General features: G+C 35.8%; 1 protein-coding gene across 1 annotated transcript; it reads left to right on the top strand.

The window, feature by feature from the left end:
* The first annotated feature begins 1,638 nt into the window (after positions 1-1,638).
* Positions 1,639-19,761, top strand: LOC133533602 (uncharacterized). Its single transcript, XM_061872607.1, has 3 exons — positions 1,639-1,809; positions 14,325-14,484; positions 19,220-19,761. The coding sequence occupies exons 2-3, from the start codon at positions 14,325-14,327 to the stop codon at positions 19,654-19,656; spliced, it is 597 nt and encodes a 198-aa protein (XP_061728591.1). The 5' UTR covers positions 1,639-1,809; the 3' UTR covers positions 19,657-19,761.
* Positions 19,762-19,763: the final 2 nt, after the last annotated feature.

Here is a 19,763-nt window from a genome sequence, read left to right as displayed (position 1 = left end):
CCCAACGAACCATGCGAGCAATTGAAGACGTCACTGCAATCATTTCACCGATAATTTGTCATACCTCCCGAACTTCCGCCTTGAGACCAAGGTAACGACAATTTAGCCATTTGTACTACCATTTGTACGAAAAATCGAAAGATGAATATCATTATACCAAAAAAGTGTCAGGTGGAGTAGTTATGCTGTCGTGTAATTTCCTGCGAATACAATGTGAAGGTAAAGATAAATATTTCAAGTCCTTCCCTTAAAATGTCCGTAAAATTAGGCATCAAAGAGATTTGGTTCATGATTACCTAAAGGCGATGAGAACTGAGATGGGTAATCGCAAGTTAGAAATCTCGTAAAAAAGATAAATACTAGGTTCAATCTATTCTTGGTAAATAAGCGCTAATCAAGGGTATAACGATTTTGAAATGACAAGGCAAGTTACAGTCAACATTAATAGTAGGTAGCGTATGGAATAACGCACGAAAATCTGCCACCCTGGATAACTTTTCCAAATACATAGAGATAAATCTAACGCTAACTCGTTCAAAAGTAGTTGTTACGATGTAATTGTTCTAAATAGAGAGATATATTTCTTAATAAGTTGTTCGAGAATAATACCTAATTTTGACGCGTAATTTGATCCACTACTTTTGATGCTGACTGTACGTGGCGTCTTCCTTGAATTAGTACTTATTAGTCTGATTACCAGCACCTGAAGAATAGAAACAATTAGGTAAATAAATTGTATTACGATACATTGCATATACTTTCGAACAACAATGGACATCGAAGGCGGAAAATTGCATCAGTATCAGACCTCCTGAGATGATGTAGGGTGACAATGTGCCTGCGTCATAGAGGTGGAGGACGAGCTACAGACCACAGATCGCTCACCTTCAAGATGAAGCACGCATGGAATCTCGCGCCAAAGGAGCAAAGCTCATTTCCTTTTCTTAGATACGAGTGTATGGCATACCAAGAATAAGCAGGCATCTCGCTCTTTTTTCCCAAAACGTGCAGAATATAGAATGGGCTACCTCTGAGGTATTTCCTTTGGGCTATGGCAAGGGTTGTCAAGAAGCGGGTATTGAGGGTTCTCAAAGAGTCGGCAAAGCATAAGTGGCTCTCTCGATGTTGCTTAAGTCCATGGGCAGCGACGACCGCTTCCCATCAGGCGGCTCGTCTGCTCGTTTGTTGACTATCGTATAAAAAAGTGTCGCTCTAATAGGACACTTCCTTTTTAGCGATAGAAAGCACCCAATCGAATTTTTATATCAGTTTAAGTCCTAAACACACTGAAAAATAAAAATGTTTCTATTGCCGAAAATAAAGGATGCTAGAGCTATTTCAGTTACTCATTCTATCGGCCAAAACTCTAGATGTAGTTGTTTTGCCAAAAATCTTAGAACAAAAAAACAAATTTAAAACCTTAATCTGTTTACGACCCTAACACGAGATTACAACCTGCCATTACATCCATTGCGTTTATGACTTACGAGTATAAGCACCCATTTAAAATACGAGTAACCATCAACAATAATTTAGCTCTAGGAGAAAACAAGGGGTGGTGGTAGGGTGCAACTGAGTAAAGCAACAAGTATAAACGCATATGGGCGGATGAAACGCATCACAATGCTGTCTACAGGAGGTAGTCTACGTTAGACCTATTACCTCCCGAGTGACCATTGTCAATTAAAGACAAAAACTCCCACGGTTTATAAAGGACGTGCCACACGCGTGCGGCGCAGAGCGCATCTCCGCGCTCGACACATCACCTGTGCGTGTGCTAGTGCTAAGGTGCAATTTATTGTGTACAATGTAAGTTATTATTCATTTTTACAAACATAATAATAATAAATCAATCAACTAGTGAAAACATTGTTATGGCAGGTGTCCGGTCGTCTTTGCAATAACCCAGTCTCATTGTCCACCCAAACTTCAATCCATAGACCGTTTTACTGTTCACTTATTCTACAATAGTCCCAATACCTGCTGCGACCGGTTCATGGGTGTCTATTGTTGCGCCTGTGACCGGGTTCCAGCAGTCGTTCTACATGACATTAAAGCTCTCCAAGCTTGTTGGATCTATATCCCCACGCAAACCTATCAAAAGACCGGGATTTATAGGCCCGTGAAATCCAAGGAGATACAAATCAATTCGACTACTAATACAATAGTTATACAATAGTGAAATATTGATATGATTAGGTATTATTATGATCCATTTGGGATAATTTTGAAAATCGCTAATATCTATTACCTAAACCAAAAACTTCATACTTCGATAATACTTACGCTACTGAAATGCTTACCAAGGCATCTTGCTTACTGTTACTAGTACAAAGTATTTCTAATTTAGTCGATGTTTCAAATTCTCAAACTTACCCCATTTTCTAAGTCGCCCCAATGGAGGAGGTTCTCATTCTTATCTATTGAATCGATCTGATATCTAATATATCGATTTGATACGATTTCATCCCAAATATTAATATTATAGGTACAACACGTAATATTTGAGGGGTTCCATAATTTCTCGGGAATGATGGTTATTATCAGTTCTCAACCCTAGATGTAGGAGCTTTCAAATTTAAAAAAAAAACGCAGTTTGTTAGTAAATAAAATACGTCAGTCTAAGTAACAACATGAGAACCTCCTTTTCAGTTCAGTAGCTCGCACTCGAAAAAATGAGACTGCTCTCTGCGTGAAACAAAATGTCATTCAAGTGATTCTTACATTTTAACGCGCCTAATACAAGTTCTAAATAAATGGATTCTATTCATTCTGCCCCTTTCTCGTCGTTACAAAGAAAAAGAGACAAAAATAACGAACAAAAACGAAACCGTCGTTCAACCTTATACTGACGGTTTATAATACACCCCCGAAAAAAGTAAGAACGCATCATTCAAAAACTTCTACGAGTATGAATTCGTAATAATGAAATAACGAAAAATTTTTTTTTTCATTTTTTTCATAAACACTACAGCTTACGTGTATTTTATTGTAAAATAAAGACAGTGTAGCTTAAAAATACAAAGACTCACAAAAACAAATAAGTCTACTTTTAGCGATCTCTACTATATGTAGCGGCCAAATTTTAGTATGTATTTTATTGCGATTGTTAAATTCAAATGTTAGAAAACGTAAAAAACAGGAGTGATAAAGTGAGGATCACATTTTTTAAGGTTGTATTTTTCCCTCTAACATATTCTCACTGCTAAAGTGATAAGTTGCGTGTGCTATAAGACATCAACGTTATTTACACATCTCATGCTTTTGATTTCCTTGCTACGATCAAGATTCTAAATTAAAAAACGCCCTCTGTATAAAAATATAACACTCGAAGAAATATCGAACTTTTCTCTCTTGTTACACAAATAACTATTTTTGGAAGCCAGTAAATATCGCTATAACTTGTGAAGCTTACGGTGATGTGTTTGCTTCTTGGGCTTTTAATTGACAGTTGCACCTACGTTCTTTTGTGCAAAACAAATAAATAAAGAAACCTTTCGTATGCCTTGTCCCGTATACGTCCCAGACAATTAGGACAGTAATTTACAATTTCAAGATGATTAATTCAGTTTCAAATTTTTGACAAGGACATTACGAAGGGTTAAGGGCGGTTAATCATATAAATCGGACGCCTGTACGCGTGTGTGTGTGAGAGTCAGAATGGCGGGTGTACCTAAATAAAATCAAATGAAAAGCATACCATATTTTTGTACCTAATTTGTACTATTTAGTACCTCGTTTAAAAAAATTTGTACCTCACGGTACGTAAAGTTATCATCAAAAAACAGTACCTCTAGTGTAAATAAATTCGATTTCCAAACGTGACGTACGCGTTTGCGTTTAGTCTCATTTTGTATTGGATTTCGAAAGAGCGCGCCAAGCGGGACGTTTTGGAACCTCAAAATCCTATACAAAATGAGACTTAACGCAAACGCGTTCGTCACGTTATGATGTCGATCAAAGTTACACTAGGGGTACAGGTCACCCGCCGTCCTGACAGTCAGAATGGCGGGTGTACTTTATTACGCTATGTTCCCGTGGTTATTGATAAATTCTATAAAAGCCAAATTTTAGTACCTTTTTTGTACCTTCATATTCAATTATAATATGAGTCATTTTATTTGTGCTTTCCAAGTTTTACTCATTTTATATTTTGCTTGATATTAGAATTTTGCAGGCGTTATAATTTTTCAAGTTATCGATTTAAGTTTTAAGAAAAAACGCTAAGGTACAATTATTTTTATTACGCCAGGATTTAGTACCTTTAATGTTTAATCTGTTAAGTTCAAATAACTCAGAAAATCATGTCTTAAAAATGATTTTTCTTAGGAAGATTTCTTTGAATTAGCGCCTAGCCTTTTTTAACGCTAAGGTACAATTATTTTTATTACGCCAGGATTTAGTACCTTTAATGTTTAATCTGTTAAGTTCTAATAGCTCAGAAAATCATGTCTTAAAAATGATTTTTCTTAGGAAGATTTCTTTGAATTGGCGCCTAGCCTTTTTTAAGACATGATTTACTGAGTTATTTGAACTTAACAGATTAAACATTAAAGGTACTAAATCCTGGCGTAATAAAAATAATTGTACCTTAGCGTTTTTTCTTAAAAATGAAATCGATAATTTGAAAAATTATAACGCCTGCAAAATTGTAATAGCAAGCAAAATAAAAAAAGGAGTAAAACTTGGAAACCAAAAATAAAATGACTCGTATTATAATTGAATATGAAGGTACAAAAAAGGTACAAAAATTTGGCTTTTATAGAATTTATCAATAACCACGGGAACATAGCGTAATAAAGTACACCCGCCATTCTGACTGTCAGGATGGCGGGTGACCTGTTTTTTGGTGATAACTTTAAGTACCGTGAGGTACAATTTTTTTTAAAGGAGGTACTAAATAGTACAAATTAGGTACAAAAATATGGTATGGTTTTCATTTAATTTTATTTAGGTACACCCGCCATTCTGACTCTCACGTGTGTGTGTTCTATGTGTATAGAACTTATATACTAGTATACAAAGTATATATTCAATATGGACGAATATTTAAACAGTGGTTAGCATAAGACCTAAACATGTATATTCAGATAGATTTCGCTTAGAAATACAATGAAAATTTTAACTATACAAAATAATTCGGCCATCAATGTAATACAATACACGTTACGGGATACGACCTTTTTAAAATAACTGTCAACGCTTGTTGGCAGTTACTATTAAAAAGCTCGTAATATCATGCCATGTTGTTTCTTAATTTTTGCAGTAGATTGCTGCTCGGTAAATTAAAAAAAATACGGGCTCATAATTAGGTAAGTGTAACTTTAAAAAGTTTTTAATTAATGATTAGACGGGTAAATTCTATATCTGGTTTAATTTATTGCCCGTATTGTATACCTATCGACTTCATAATGACCATATCACGTTCATTTGGAATAGAATTGCGTTTGTTTTGTTTCGTGCGATTACCAAATAAAAGAAAGCCAAATATTTTTTGTACACTATTTATTATACATATTATAATTTAGCTGGCATTTTGATGGTGGGTCTACGTGAATAGAACCCAACAAATACCAAATACGTACCATCTGTGTAAGCTAACCCCAGTTTCAAACAAGTTACTATGTTTTTAGATCTCTGATAGTCGCATGTACTATCATTTTCCCCCTTGTTATACTCGACTACGCTAGCAAACGCTCTCCCTGTTATTATTACTTGTATATTATGTTCACAATTGAATGGAAGAGCTTCATCATAGGTATTATGTTTCTTTGAAGTCCTTCCGTTTTACAATTAAGTTATTAACGCTTTCGTGATTACCTCTTGATAGATAATTAGACATTCTCGTGTCTTCCAACTAATTATCTTTATATTGCAATCGTAAATACACATAGTAAGGTATCGTAAAAACATACTCATATATTCATTAGCAAAGCTCAACACCCATTTACCCAATTTTCGTTAAGAGCTTAAAGCAAATTCCAACTAAAAGATAAGACTAGTTTCGTTCGGGTCTTCCGTCAACTAATATGTCCGGCAAGTTTTCTCAAAGAATTAGTGCTCTAAGAATCTTTGATGTGCGAATTAATCTCTACACTCTTCTACACTCCTACCTATTTACTTAAGAGTGTAGAGATATACATAGGTCACTCACTAGATAAGTTTTGCAATAGACAAATATGAAACAAAGAGGTGGCGGACCACATATACTTTTTAAAACTATATTTCCATGGACAATGATCGGCCGGAAAACATTTACTTTCATTTTAAATTTATTTATTGTGTGTCTGTGTTTTCAGAGTTTGTGCGGAAAGAGAAGAAAGGTAAAATGTAACGAAACCAATACATTCTATGACTTTTCTCTTTCCGCACACACTATCAAGTTTACTCATAAACTAATCCGCCTGCGTTTGGTCAAGTCGCTTCGTACAGGCAATATTAATCGTTATAGTATCGGATGAGAATATTGAAAATACGCGGCAAAAGTATCTACTAGCTTTACAAAAAGAGATATGTCTCTATTATGTTAAACAATTAGGGCGTAGAAGAAACTTTCAAACTTGACATTGAGGCCGATTCTGATTTAACATGTTGTGATTTTGACACGACTTTGAATTGGTGCAGTTGACGCACGACTATTACATTTCGCATGCAGCTATCTTTATCAGTCAACAAAATAAGATCAAACCTGTAAAAAATGTATAGTCAGAATCAAAGAAAAAGAGATATATACCTTTTTTATTAAACAACTATCTTCCTCCCGCGTCTTCGTCTATGTGTGGGATGATGATGATAATTTATAAAAACTATCCTTTGCCCTTCCTCGGACCTAAAATTGTCTCCATAATCTCCATACCAAATTTCATCTGAATCGGTCCAGCTGTTAAGCGTAAGCCACAGGCAGTTACTTTCGCATTTATATTAGTAGGGATAAAGGGAAGGCAGGTAGTTTTGTTTGCAACGTTATTCTATACGCTACTTACAATTTTAATCGAGGCACGGAGCCAACGTGCTAATTGTTGACGCTCCGTAGCGAAAGAAACTCAACTGTCACTGTCGCACTAATATGGAAGAGTAATAGAGAGAGATGACTACGCTACGCCATGGAGCGTTAACAGTGGTTACGTCGGCTACGCAGCCTGGAAGCGTCATATAGTACAGGAAGATAGCGCCAATTCGTATGTGACGCTATAAACCAGAGGGAATACATTTTGATTTTGAACTTTATTTCAATCTTATAGTGTTCAATGTTGCATAATTCCTGACACCCTTATGCCTTATAAAGGGCTGCAGGATTACCAATGAACATTTTAATTATTTAGTGGTCAATCTCCCATGAAGGTTTTCGAGTACTACTGTTCCGCTTCCCTAATTCGCTAATCCTATTGAGGAACATTTCCGAATCATGGTCTCGTCCTATATGCATACATACAGTGGCGTAGCATAGGTCACTCGCACCCGGTGCGGATCCCAAATTTGCCGCTCTCTTATTTTTGTCATCCATTATAAAAAATTTGGGCATGGTGTAAAAAGAGTACTTTTATTAGTTTTATTGAATAATTTATTGAATTGAAAAGTGAAATTAACATTTTTTGACATTGAATTATATAAAAAAATACAATGTAGATTAATATGGAATTAAAAACTCGCAACCTGTACCGGATTCAATACAACTTTAACTAAATAAATCGAAATTTTGCGAACTAGCAGCAAATCTGTTGTCGGTAGTGACCGTAGCTACAAAGCAGGAGATCCCGGGTTCGAATCCTAGTAAGGGCATTTATTTGTGTGCACACATATTTTTTCCGAGTTATAGTTACTCTTAACACAAGCCTTATTGAGCTTATTATGGGACTAGGTCGATCTGTGTAAAACTGTGCTATTACTTAAATACTTTTTGCATCTACTGTAGGGCCAAGATGGTCGGCTCTTTATCATTTGTCACCATGCCTGTCACGTTCTAACAAGCATGTAAGCGCGAAAGTGACGGGCAAGTGACAAGTGACAAAAATGGAACCATATTGCCACCGCTGGTTTCTCTAAACGTTCGTCTTGGTACGAGAAGCCGCGAAATCGAAAAATTGGGGCAGCTGCAGCAATTCGCTAATTCGCAAGCTTGTTTTTATATCTTGCTTTTTACTCAAAGTCATGTGAAACGACGGTCTGTCATTGCCGTATTACGGTGAAGTACAAAGAATGCGTAAGAAGACATTTATTTAAAATAACATTGAAACGAAATAAGTTTCCTAAATAATAGTTATTGAGAAACCTTGTGCTTGCATCACCCATGCATAGAACCTGCATAGGTACCCGGATTTGGTAACATAAAAAAATGACGAAAAAAACACTGGAAGAAATTAACTTTTTTTTTATATAAAAAAAAAAAAAAAAATTAAATTAATTTTTTTTTTTTTAACTGACACCTCCGCAGCGCCGCCCCCGGCAAAGTGCCGCCCGGTGCGGACCGCACCCTCCGCCCCCCCCATGCTACGCCACTGCATACATACAGTCGTCTAAGGAATATCTACCCTCATCTGTTATTTATTCGTGATAAGAAATAAATGATAGATAGTATTCACATTGACACTTTGCAAATAGGTTGCCTAATTAAATTGCGTACGGACAGGATTTTTTGTTTGTTATTTCATCGTATATTATATCAAATGAAAGCTTATTATATATATAATCTAACTGTCATAGGTTGTCTGATTAAAAATTTGTTGCAGTCCATGATTGCCTAGATTAACCGATTTTTATATAAAAAAAAAAACAATCTGTACGCATTTTAACTATATAGGCAAACGATTTCCAATGTGTCAATGTGAAAACTATCTGTTATTTATTTCTTATCACAAATAAGTAACAGATGAGGAATATCTACTCCTTATAACGTATCTCCTACTATAGTCATTTTATTTAGTGTTTTCTATATACAATCGACGTCAAAGATATGTTTACAATTTTCTCATTAATACAAAAGCGTAAAGCGCAAAAGTGTAAACATTCGTCGACTGTACTTCATAACATGCTTAACAGAAAGGTATTAGCGTGAGTACACGTAAGCGCTATTTATAAAAAGGCTATGAAGGCCACGGTGTGTTATTTTACGATATGTTGGGGTAGGATCAGATTATTCTCCATCAAGTTAGTATTAGTACTTATATATAAGCTTTCAGGATTATTTTCTTAGCTTTGCTATCCTTATCGATGTTTTAGTGTGAGTTATAAATGAACATAAAGTGTATTACTTATATTTTATCATATAATGGCCCTAACATTCGGCACCAGTTGCATGCAACAGGCTTTGAAAATAACATTGTCAAAATATCCGGTCTTAATCTTAACTCTAACCTAACACGCCTTACAATTACCTCTATGTATTAAATGCGTGATCTACATTTAATATTATTATGTAAGTAGCTTAGCTACCTCCGTTCAATCTGTTGTTGACAGCGATTGATAAGTTGTTGATGATATCGTCATCCACAAGACAAGAATCACTTGGCAAGTTCTAAAGGATTAGTAGAAAGCCTAACTATTAACTGTGCACAAAGGGTACGGCGGTAGCCTGGCTACAAATTATACTATCAAATATACTGCTGTTGCGATAGTCACTTAGACATGTTCATTAGGTGATTAGGGTACAAGCTACATACCTATTTCCCTAATTCCTTCAAAATGTTTACTTGTTGTGAATGAAATTCTGATCGACAGACATCTGTCATACTATCGGATAAGAAAAACGCCTAAGTTTGTGTTTCTTTTTGTACCTAAATTTATTAGTGTGGCATAATCTTTTGAACCAATATCATATATGATACACACACAGCTCACTATATCTTCCTGAATCCTAACTATATTACTACACACATTTTGTGTTGTATTAGGCACACAAAATGTATCGTGAGAACAACATATAAATCTAATGCAGATACATATGCGTCCATATAAAACCTTAAATTTGTTTCATTTGTTTTTTTAGCTATTCTTAAGTCCTTGCCAAAAAGCGAAAAATTTATCCTGTTAATAAAATCTGATAATTAATTCGTCAGGTGTTTATATGCATGATGAATAACAGTTGTAGACTTGTAGGTCAACGCATTATTAGCGTGAGAAACATGTAAATCATGTAACAACATGCGAACATTGTTTTGGGGGTCAAAGTTATGGCTTCGATATGAGTAAAGTACAGCGGAATTGCTCATGACCTTATTACCAGAGGGGCGTAAATTATGTACATTATCGTTTATAAGCAACTATTAAAAGTATCTAATCAAACCATATCGAATAGAACATTGTAATTATTCGTCACAACTTCAAAATAATGGAGATTTGCACTAAATCGTCTAACAAAGTTTATAAAATGTTTAGGAGAGACGAAGCGCAGGTGTTGTTTCGTCGTAAATGTGTGTAAGTTTTATTTATTTATTTATGGCGTTATTCATAAACGCGTTACTGTCATGAATTAGCTATGAATCGTTGTCTTTGTCTGTCATTTTGACTTATGTACTTGTAAGAGATAGACAAAACATTATTTAACTTAATCAGGCCCATAAAGTTTTATGAATAAGGGGGTTAAACTTTATTGCGCAATTTAACAACAAAAAATAGACTATCTTAATGCCTGTAGGCATTCTATAACTGTTTACCAACAGGGTGAACAGATTCGTTTGGTGCAGGATTGTCGAGAGTGGACATGAGAATAGGCACAAGTCGAGACTAATACTATGATAATATACCAAGAGCGGTAATGGTTAATTCCACGAGACTGTAACGTCAGTTACCAATTCTTTCGTGTGTTCTTACATTAACCAAATTTAAGTGTCTGTATGTCTGGCGTAGTCCTACAGGTAGATATCTGGATAAACATAGGTGTTCTAAGTACTGATCTAATATGTATACTATAAAGAATATGAGTATATGCAGCCGCTTTTGGACTAAAGAATAGGCCATTGTATTGTTGTGATAGTCCAAGGTTAATAGTCCAATTAGGAATCACCATATACACTTGATAGTCATGTTTTCTCGTTCGAGCGCTGCATTTAAAACAGCATCAAACAATTGGATTCGTAATTTTATGTCAGTTTAGAGCAACTCTATTGGTAAAAGAATAAGATATAACTAGGTATATGCCTGCAGACGTTTAAGAGCGTTTTTAGGGTTCCGTAGTCAACTAGGAACCATTGTAGTTTCGCCATGTCCGTCCGTCCGTGGCTTTGCTCCGTGATCGTTAGTGTTAGAAACCTGCAACTTAGCATAGCTACATATATAAATCAATAATGCTGACAGAGTAGTAAACTAAAAACTAGATAAATAGTTTTAGGATAAGTAACTCCATCTCCTACACATAAAATGGGGATGATTTTTCGCTTCAACCCTTAGGGTGTCGTTGGATACGTACGTATTCTAAAACGAATAATGATCTTCAATTACCATTGATAAAATCGATATTTTCGGAAAAAATCGCTCCAAAAGAGATAAAAAATGTGTGTGGGGACACATTCGCTATCCTCCTAACTTTTGAATCATGGTTTCAAAAATATGAAAAAAAAACACAAAAAGTAAAACTTATAAGCCTGCGCAAACCGGCAAAGCGCAGCGCAGATCAGTTTAAAATTATCAATGTATATTCATTCCTATAAGTCCTATACCTAATAACTGGTGGGAGATGGCAGAGGATCGAGACAACTGATGTATACTCGTGTCGGAGGCCGAGATTCATTTTGGGTCGCTTCACTGCGCCATTAGGTTAGTAAGTAAGTGTATTCTTTCCTATTTCAATAACATTCAGGTATACATTTGAATGTCGCGGCATCCCCCGGTATGCGCCGAATCCTCCCGAGTGCGCCGGGGTAGCCCTACTCGTTCAAGGCAGCCTATTGTGACGGACGAGTAACTACGGAACCCTACACTGAGCATGAGCATAGCCCGTTATACTCTTGGCCAGGTTATTTTCTACTGGAGGACCCTTCGTGGCCACAGCATGCCTGCGTGTCAAGTTCTCAGTCACGCAACATAGATTCTTCCGTTTCTTTAGCGATAAACATAAAGAGCGATTAGTTTATAATGACATTAATGACCTAGCTTAAAATTTTAACAATTAATTAAAAAATCTTAAGGTGCAGTGATTTCAGGGTGTCTAGCCAACGTGCCAATCGCTTACACTCCATAGCAAACGACGCGCAATTGTCTCTTTCGCAGTAATATGGAAGAGTGATAGAGAGAAATGACTACGCTACGCTACGGAGAGCGTCGACGATTGGCACGTTGGCTACGCACCCAGGTCCTTCTCGCTGAGCACTTAGCGGACGGCCATGCGTATCCAGGATCTCGGATATCATTGTTAATAAATAATTATTTATAACAAAAAAAGTAATCGATGAGTCAGTTAAAAATAACAATAAGCATTTATGAAGCAATTGTCATGTTAATAGCTTTTGTGAAAAATAGTTAGAAAATTTTAATGGTGCCTTTTAGACCTATGTTCGTATTTTTTTTTACTAGAGGGAGGCCTCAAGATTCATATTTTTTTAACTCTGCTGGCTGAACCCACTTCACCTTAACATGCGACAGTGGCACATCCAAGTACCTAGGGGAGAGGAGCCTAAAACGGGTCCCTGCCTAAAACGGATAGGTGTGTAGATACGTTATAATATAATACTTTATATATGGGTAGGTACTATTAACCTCAAAAGACGATAACAGTTCGGACGTTGTTCTTTACGTTTTTGATTTTGTTATGGTTTAACTAAAAAACGTGCTCTAGGGCAAAGCGGGTAGGGGAAAACGGGTAACTACTTGTTCTGCTTTAATACAATTCTATACTTTATTTCATACAATCTTATAGAATGATGAACAAATATGAGAAAAAAACGAAAATAGGTACAGTAATGTTTGAAACTTTATGTGAATTTCTATAGAAATACCTACCCTTAATTAGCTACAAACTGGACAAACAGATTTAAGATTATTACTTATGCCGTATCAAAAACGCCTGGAAGAGCTTCTGGTCCTTGAAGACGCTACCACTCTCTTTAAAGCGTAAACTTGTCGACATGTGTATCCTGCCTATCCTCACCTTCGACGCCCAAACATAATGGTCTCAAACTGGATATGAAAAGTTCAAACTTAAGGTTTGCCAAAGAGCAATAGAATGCAGCATTCTGGGTGTTTGCAGAACCGACCGTGTAAGAAACACCGTACTGCGTTCCAAAACCAGCATTGTGGATGTGGGCATAAATGCCGCCAAGCTAAAGTGGGACTGGGCAGGGCAAATCTGCCAAATGGACCAAACTAGCCACAGACTGGGTCCCACAGAATGGATCTCGGGGCAGTGGAAGACCAAAAGGGAGATGTAGGGAGATGTAGGGATCTTGATACATTTTGTAAAGAATGACGGGAGTGTGCTTTGGATAGGACCAAATGGCGGGAAAGAGGGGAGGCCTTTGTCCAGCAGTGGGACACTATTATAGGCAAATTAAAAAAACAATTTGGAATTAATGTATACACATGTATCAAAATTAGGTTTGTCATTAAATTCTTACTTGTAGTGATTACTCATTTTAGTCTAGGGCAAACAAGGGGTGTTTTAAGGGGAGTCTATTTTTTTATAAATAAATTATTAGGTAGACAATGACACAGTATTTTTGTCTCATATAGAAGTTCGATGACTCTTCTATCGAATAGAATGAAATCGGTTTGTAAAAACAAATAACTTAAAAATTTTAAACCTACTCCGTTAGTTTACCCGTTTTAGGCCTCCATCCCCTATTTCTAAAAGTTTCAAAATCTAACGAAAGGTAAGAATAATGATTTAAGGAAAGATCGTGTTGATTTAAATTCAGATCCTAGAAGTCACTCGTGATCGAAGTACCTATGTGACTGCTTGACTTCTAGGTAGCTGTATTGGATAGCTAATTAACATATAAATTAACTGCCAGATAAAACTACCTAAGTTGTAAAGGTATTTATCTACCTACCAGTCAAGCTTATTTGAAGATTGTGAAACGCCAACGATGACTTTATTCGTCAGATAAGTGGCAAATACGAGTTCAGGAGCTTATTCAGAACTTTACTTGGACATTGTGAAACTGGCTCTTAGTGAAATAAAAATAGCCATAAGTAGTACCTTCGGTAGAAGAGGAACCAAAATAACAATTAAAATTCAAAATTCAGCATCACTAAATGCTTCTTCCTTATACTTATAAAATGCTTATAAAATTACTTACGGCACTTATAAAATGCTTCTTCCTTTTTTTTCTCGTTTCTCGTAAATTACAAACCAAACGCCTTTTAATCATAACCGATGCGTTTACTTGTTACAGATGGATTTTGTACGACTTACCTTTATGTGCGGGGTCCTGGCCAGTGCTCTTGCAGCGCCTGCGAGCGTAGCCCAGGTGCAGGACACGGCTGTGCCAGCATCTGAAGCTGGAGTCGATGACAGGACCGCGACCGACTTGAAGACTGCGGCCAGCAGTACTTGTAAGAAAAAAATACCTAAAAATAACATTTAGACTAACAAAGGGATATGACGGACGAAAGTTCGTCAAAAAATTATATGGTTGCAAATTTATAGAGATGTGCAAATACAAAATACCTTTTTTTGCATTTTGTAGAAAACTATTTTGTATTTTATTTGAAATAGTTTTTATTTTCAAAATACCAAATACTTTTTAGTAGGGAAAGTAGGTAGGAGTTACAATCTCGTCTGACGTTACAATACTTGCAACTCTCTCATTCTTTTAACATGGAACTGGTGAATCTGTTTAGTAACGCCGCTCGTTTTCACCAACGAACGCGAGGCATACACTAGCTGTAAAACAAATATAAATTAATGCTTTTAAAAATTGACCTGAGGAAACAACACAAAATTTGCATTCTAGAGGACTGATTGACTGTTTTTAAAGAATAAAGAAAGCCTTTCCAACTCGGAAATTCAGACTAGGTATTCACTTTTCAAGAGTACTTCTTGTCGCAAAAGTCATACGTGAGCTCGTGTGGCACCCAAATACTCGTATTGAGCTCTTTTGTAGACCCAGACTTGTACAAATAGGTCAAAACTTTGTAGTCAACACCTACCTCTTCAGCTATGTTGTACCTATTACTAATATGCCGATCTATTTACACCTTCAATAATGGCATCTACTTTATGCATAAGGGAGGCTAGAACGAGCTTCATCTTTGACATCAATATTCACAGACTGAAAACGCTTTAACCAATTATGTGCTACTCTTACTGACAGTCACCTGGCACTGCGTTAAGTCCATAAACATCACAATATTTTTTCACGGCCTTGGTGGCATTTTCTCTTTGAAATAAAATTTCAAGAATTTCTTCCTAAGATTAATTCATTTTGGCGGACAGAAAAAAAAATAAAAAATTACGGTAAACAGTTTTTTTATGTAACCTTTTAAATGATATCAAAACCAGCCAAATACAAACAGTACAGCCAAAGAGTGTTTACTACAACTTTACACCTATAAAATAAGATAGAACTTTTCCCCAACCTAATATGATTCTTTAGGGGGTAGCGGCCAGATACGAGTATATGCAAGATGCGCCAAGATTACTTTTACAACTTTTAAAAATTTATTTCTGACCGTAATCCATACGTCTACACAAAAGAGTTAGGATGTCCAAAAATGTTGCCTTGCCTTTATATGTGTATTTTTTTTCATCATTACACGTTTATTAAGGATATACATACATTAAATATTAATTTGTTATTATATAAATAAAATGTTACATAGAACGATATTTCACTTAAACATTTTTTTTAAATTATTGGCGGAATGAAACTATCATTGCAACGTTGGCTGTTGTTACAATAAAAAAAAAAAATTAAGAGTGAAACCGCGCGCACGCTTTTTTCATTATTTTCACTTAAAAATTAGGTATATCAAAAAATTCAACTTAAATTGCAACTATATTTTTGTACGAAATAAAATATTGTGATTCTTTTTTGCAATGCAAATCATCACTGAACTTACTGAATTGACAATAGCATTCAAGCGAAAATTCCTAACTATAAGGTCTGTTACTTCTGATTCTGATTTTCTCGGGACAAATGACACACTTTGCACACTTGCATTGAAATGTACTATTTCATCACTTTTGCTCATAAGCGGTGTTTTTGTATGATTTGTATGCCAGCATACTGAGATGGAATTTTTTTTTTATGTCATTACGCCCAGGGGCATATCGGGCAGGTTTTTTTTCAAGTAGGTATAAATGAGTTATACTGTTTTTATATTTTTAGCTTTTGAGCATAAATTGTTACATTTTTTTATAAATGCGTTTTCTGTTCTGCGCGATGCGAAATATGCGATCTATGTTCGTGATTTTTTTTCTATCGAGCGAAAGTCAAAAAATCAGGATTCGAATCACTGAAGTTCCCAGAGAAAATCCTCAAGATTACCAATTAAATATTTGGCAACCTTATTGTGATCTAAAAAACGGTATTATTTTTCAAAAACTCCTCTCTGTGGACCTACGATACCTTAAGAGGAAAGGGGACGGACACTTCTCCATACAAACGTAGTCCCCATTTTGCTCTCTGGATATTTACCTTATGAAAATTATTTTTATAGTACATATGGTGCTACTTTACCGCACTAGTGCGTAAATTACGAGTAGCACATTATGTAACTATATCGAAAATGTAAAGGGTCATATGTACTGTAAAACGTTGTACGATACATGTGCGAATAGGTAATTCGTGACTCGTGTCGATTTTTTTATTTTTTATTTTATTTTATCTCCACTCCCTTCGGTCGTGTTTTAATTTATCGCCACTCGTTACGAATTTCCTATTTTTCGCACTTGTATCGTAAATAACTATTACATAATTTGATGTTTATTAAGCCACGTTTGACTTTTTTCATATCAATATCAATATCAAACATTTATTCAGCAAATAGGCCACAGGGGCACTTTTACATGTCCATTTTTACAAACAATAAATAAATAAAAAAGAACAATTACAAATATCGAAACGATGAAATAATAAATACTTTATTAGAGATGTAGATATACTGTCTCTAAATGTCAAATTACACAAAAAAAACTATGATAAAAAATAAAACCATTAAATACTAAAATTCTTTAGAGATGTATAAGTCTCTAAGTGTCAGAGATAAAATATAAAAAAGATATTAAATTATCCTTAGAGATGTAGAGGGTCGCCAAGGCTTGAATTCTTATATAAATAATTAAAAGACAAAAAATTGTAAACAGACAAGAACCAAATTTAGTGTCTCACGTTAATGCCACTCAAAAGTAAAGTTACATACTTTAACATAACCTGTACCCCGTGTAAGCTTAAACAGACCGGTCTCCACAAACAGCACCCGTTCACGAGTATGACGTGTATCTCAGCCATCGCCTCCCTCAACCTTCATTCGGGAAAGTGGCGACTCGATCAACGACGCCACCGCAAGTAAAGACTTTTAAGCTTTTAAATTTTTCGATTATTGTAAAAATTTGGGTCAAAACAGTTTTCATACAATTTTTTAAATGTTCTTCCTCACTCTTATAATATAATAATAATAATTTAGCCTATATACGTCCCACTGCTGGGCACAGGCCTCCTCTCATGCGCGAGAGGGCTCGGGCTATAGTCCCCACGCTAGCCCAATGCGGATTGGGAACTTCACATACACCTCTCACACTCACACACTCTTACACTCTTATAATAATTATTAAAAATTCGAAAAAAATCAAACGTAGGTAGTGGCATAGCTGTGATTAATTTAATATACAACAAATTTTGTCAAAATATTTTGAATAATGTTAAGAGGAAAATGAGGACTACGTTTATATAAAAAGGCGATTTCGCGCGGGTCCTCCACTTTCGTCTTAAAGAACGAATGTTCGTAGTTACCTATTTGGAGTATTGTGCAATCTCACAGTAATAACGATAAACATTATTCTCGCAAATATATTTTTTAGCTTTTATCTTTATTATTATAGGATATAAATATGATCATCTGATTAAATAAATATTTTGGCAATTTTCGAAGGACAGCCCAGACGGTACACATTTTCGCGCAATCTGATTAAATTTAATAAAAAAAAATTAAAAATGTTTAATTTTTTTTAATGGAACTCATTACTCTTATCTTTTTAGGGTTCCGTACCCAAAGGGTCTAACAGGACCCTATTACTGAGACTTCGCTGTCCGTCCGTCCGTCTGTCACCAGGCTGTATCTCATGAACCGTGATAGCTAGACAGTTTGAAATTTTCACAGATGATGTATTTCTGTTGCCGTTATAACAACAACTACTAAAAACTGAATAAAATAAATATTTAAGGGGCCCCCATACAACAAACATACTTTTTTTGCCGTTTTTATAAATAATGGTACGGAACTCTTCGTGCGCGAGTCCGACTCGCACTTGCCCGGTTTTTTTTTAACTTACCTACAACAAATTACAATTCAAAACGTGGAATCCGCGGTCCCGAGCACGTACATCCATCTCGCTTACGCTTACGCTCAGTGAGAGTGCGAAAAGAATACAAACCTTCAACACTGAACCTACAGCACCTTAATGTTCTAGTGCTTTATTTCATGCATGGTGTGACATAATTTATGCTTAAACGCTTGGTATTTCAAAAACTACTGTTGGTACTTTCAAAACTGATGAGAAAGTTACATTTTATTTTATCCCAAAGTAATCAAATGAAAATTTTAGAGTTGGTTCCTTATGTTGGCTGGTAGAATTTAAATGATGATTTTGAATGATAAATATTTAATAACATTAATTTTGAATTGATTTGATTTTGTTTGATATTTTAGTCAGTTTTTTTTCTTGGTGAGGTGAAAAATGTGTTTTCTCTAGGTGGCAGTTTGTTTAACCCTCGTGCCTTAAAACTCTAGCAACGCTCAACAGTCCATTTTGGAATATTTCGCTTGCTCGGGTATCAATATTAGTATTAACGACTAAACAACAACTTTGCCCCCTTGTAAAACAAATAATACAATTAAATGCAGTCAACATCCCTATGAGGTAACTAAGAATAACTATATTTTATGGTGTTATTAGACCAGGGGCCTAAGGGCCCTATGGCTTGAAACCTTGCTTTGGTCAAGTCAATAAGATCTTTTCCAATCTGATTTTTCATAACATTTGTTGGAAACAACTTCATTCTTACAGTTGTTTATTTTTCTATTATTATTTGAACTATTTTTCACAAATGCATGCATGCATTCTCAGACCTCGGCTACTCGGGAGGTTACGGCGGTTATGGCGGTTCCGGTTCCGGAATAACTGGGTACGGACTGCTCGACAACTACAACCAGGGCCTCGGCGGCGGCTACAGCAACTCGCTCGGGTACAACGGCTACAAAGGTTACCAGGGCTACGGTGGCTACCCAGGAGCAGGCCCCGGCGGTTACAACAGCGGCTATGGTGGCTACGACAGCGGCCTCGGAGGTTACAGTGGTTACAGTGGCTACAACGGCTACGGTGGTTATGGCGGCTATGGCGGAAACGGCGGACTAAAGTCCTATACCGGTTACAACAACCCATACTACCAAGGAGCGTACCATTTAGGTTATGGATACTACAACAGGAAACCTGGCTACGGGAATATCTACAGTAATGGAGTTACACCTAGCCTCGTTACCGGCTACAGGGGCTACACTAGATAATCACCCTTAGCAATCGTAAAATCACCAAAGTATTATTATCCAAAGCTATTGTAAATGTACTTATTTAATTTGTAATAATAATAAATCTATTAGATGAATAAAAAATA

The sequence above is a fragment of the Cydia pomonella genome, unplaced genomic scaffold (genome assembly GCF_033807575.1).
Source record: "Cydia pomonella isolate Wapato2018A unplaced genomic scaffold, ilCydPomo1 PGA_scaffold_183, whole genome shotgun sequence".
NCBI classification, from domain to species: domain Eukaryota; kingdom Metazoa; phylum Arthropoda; class Insecta; order Lepidoptera; family Tortricidae; genus Cydia; species Cydia pomonella.
Note: the sequence above shows the minus strand (reverse complement) of the source record. Positions and strands in the feature narration are given on the sequence as shown.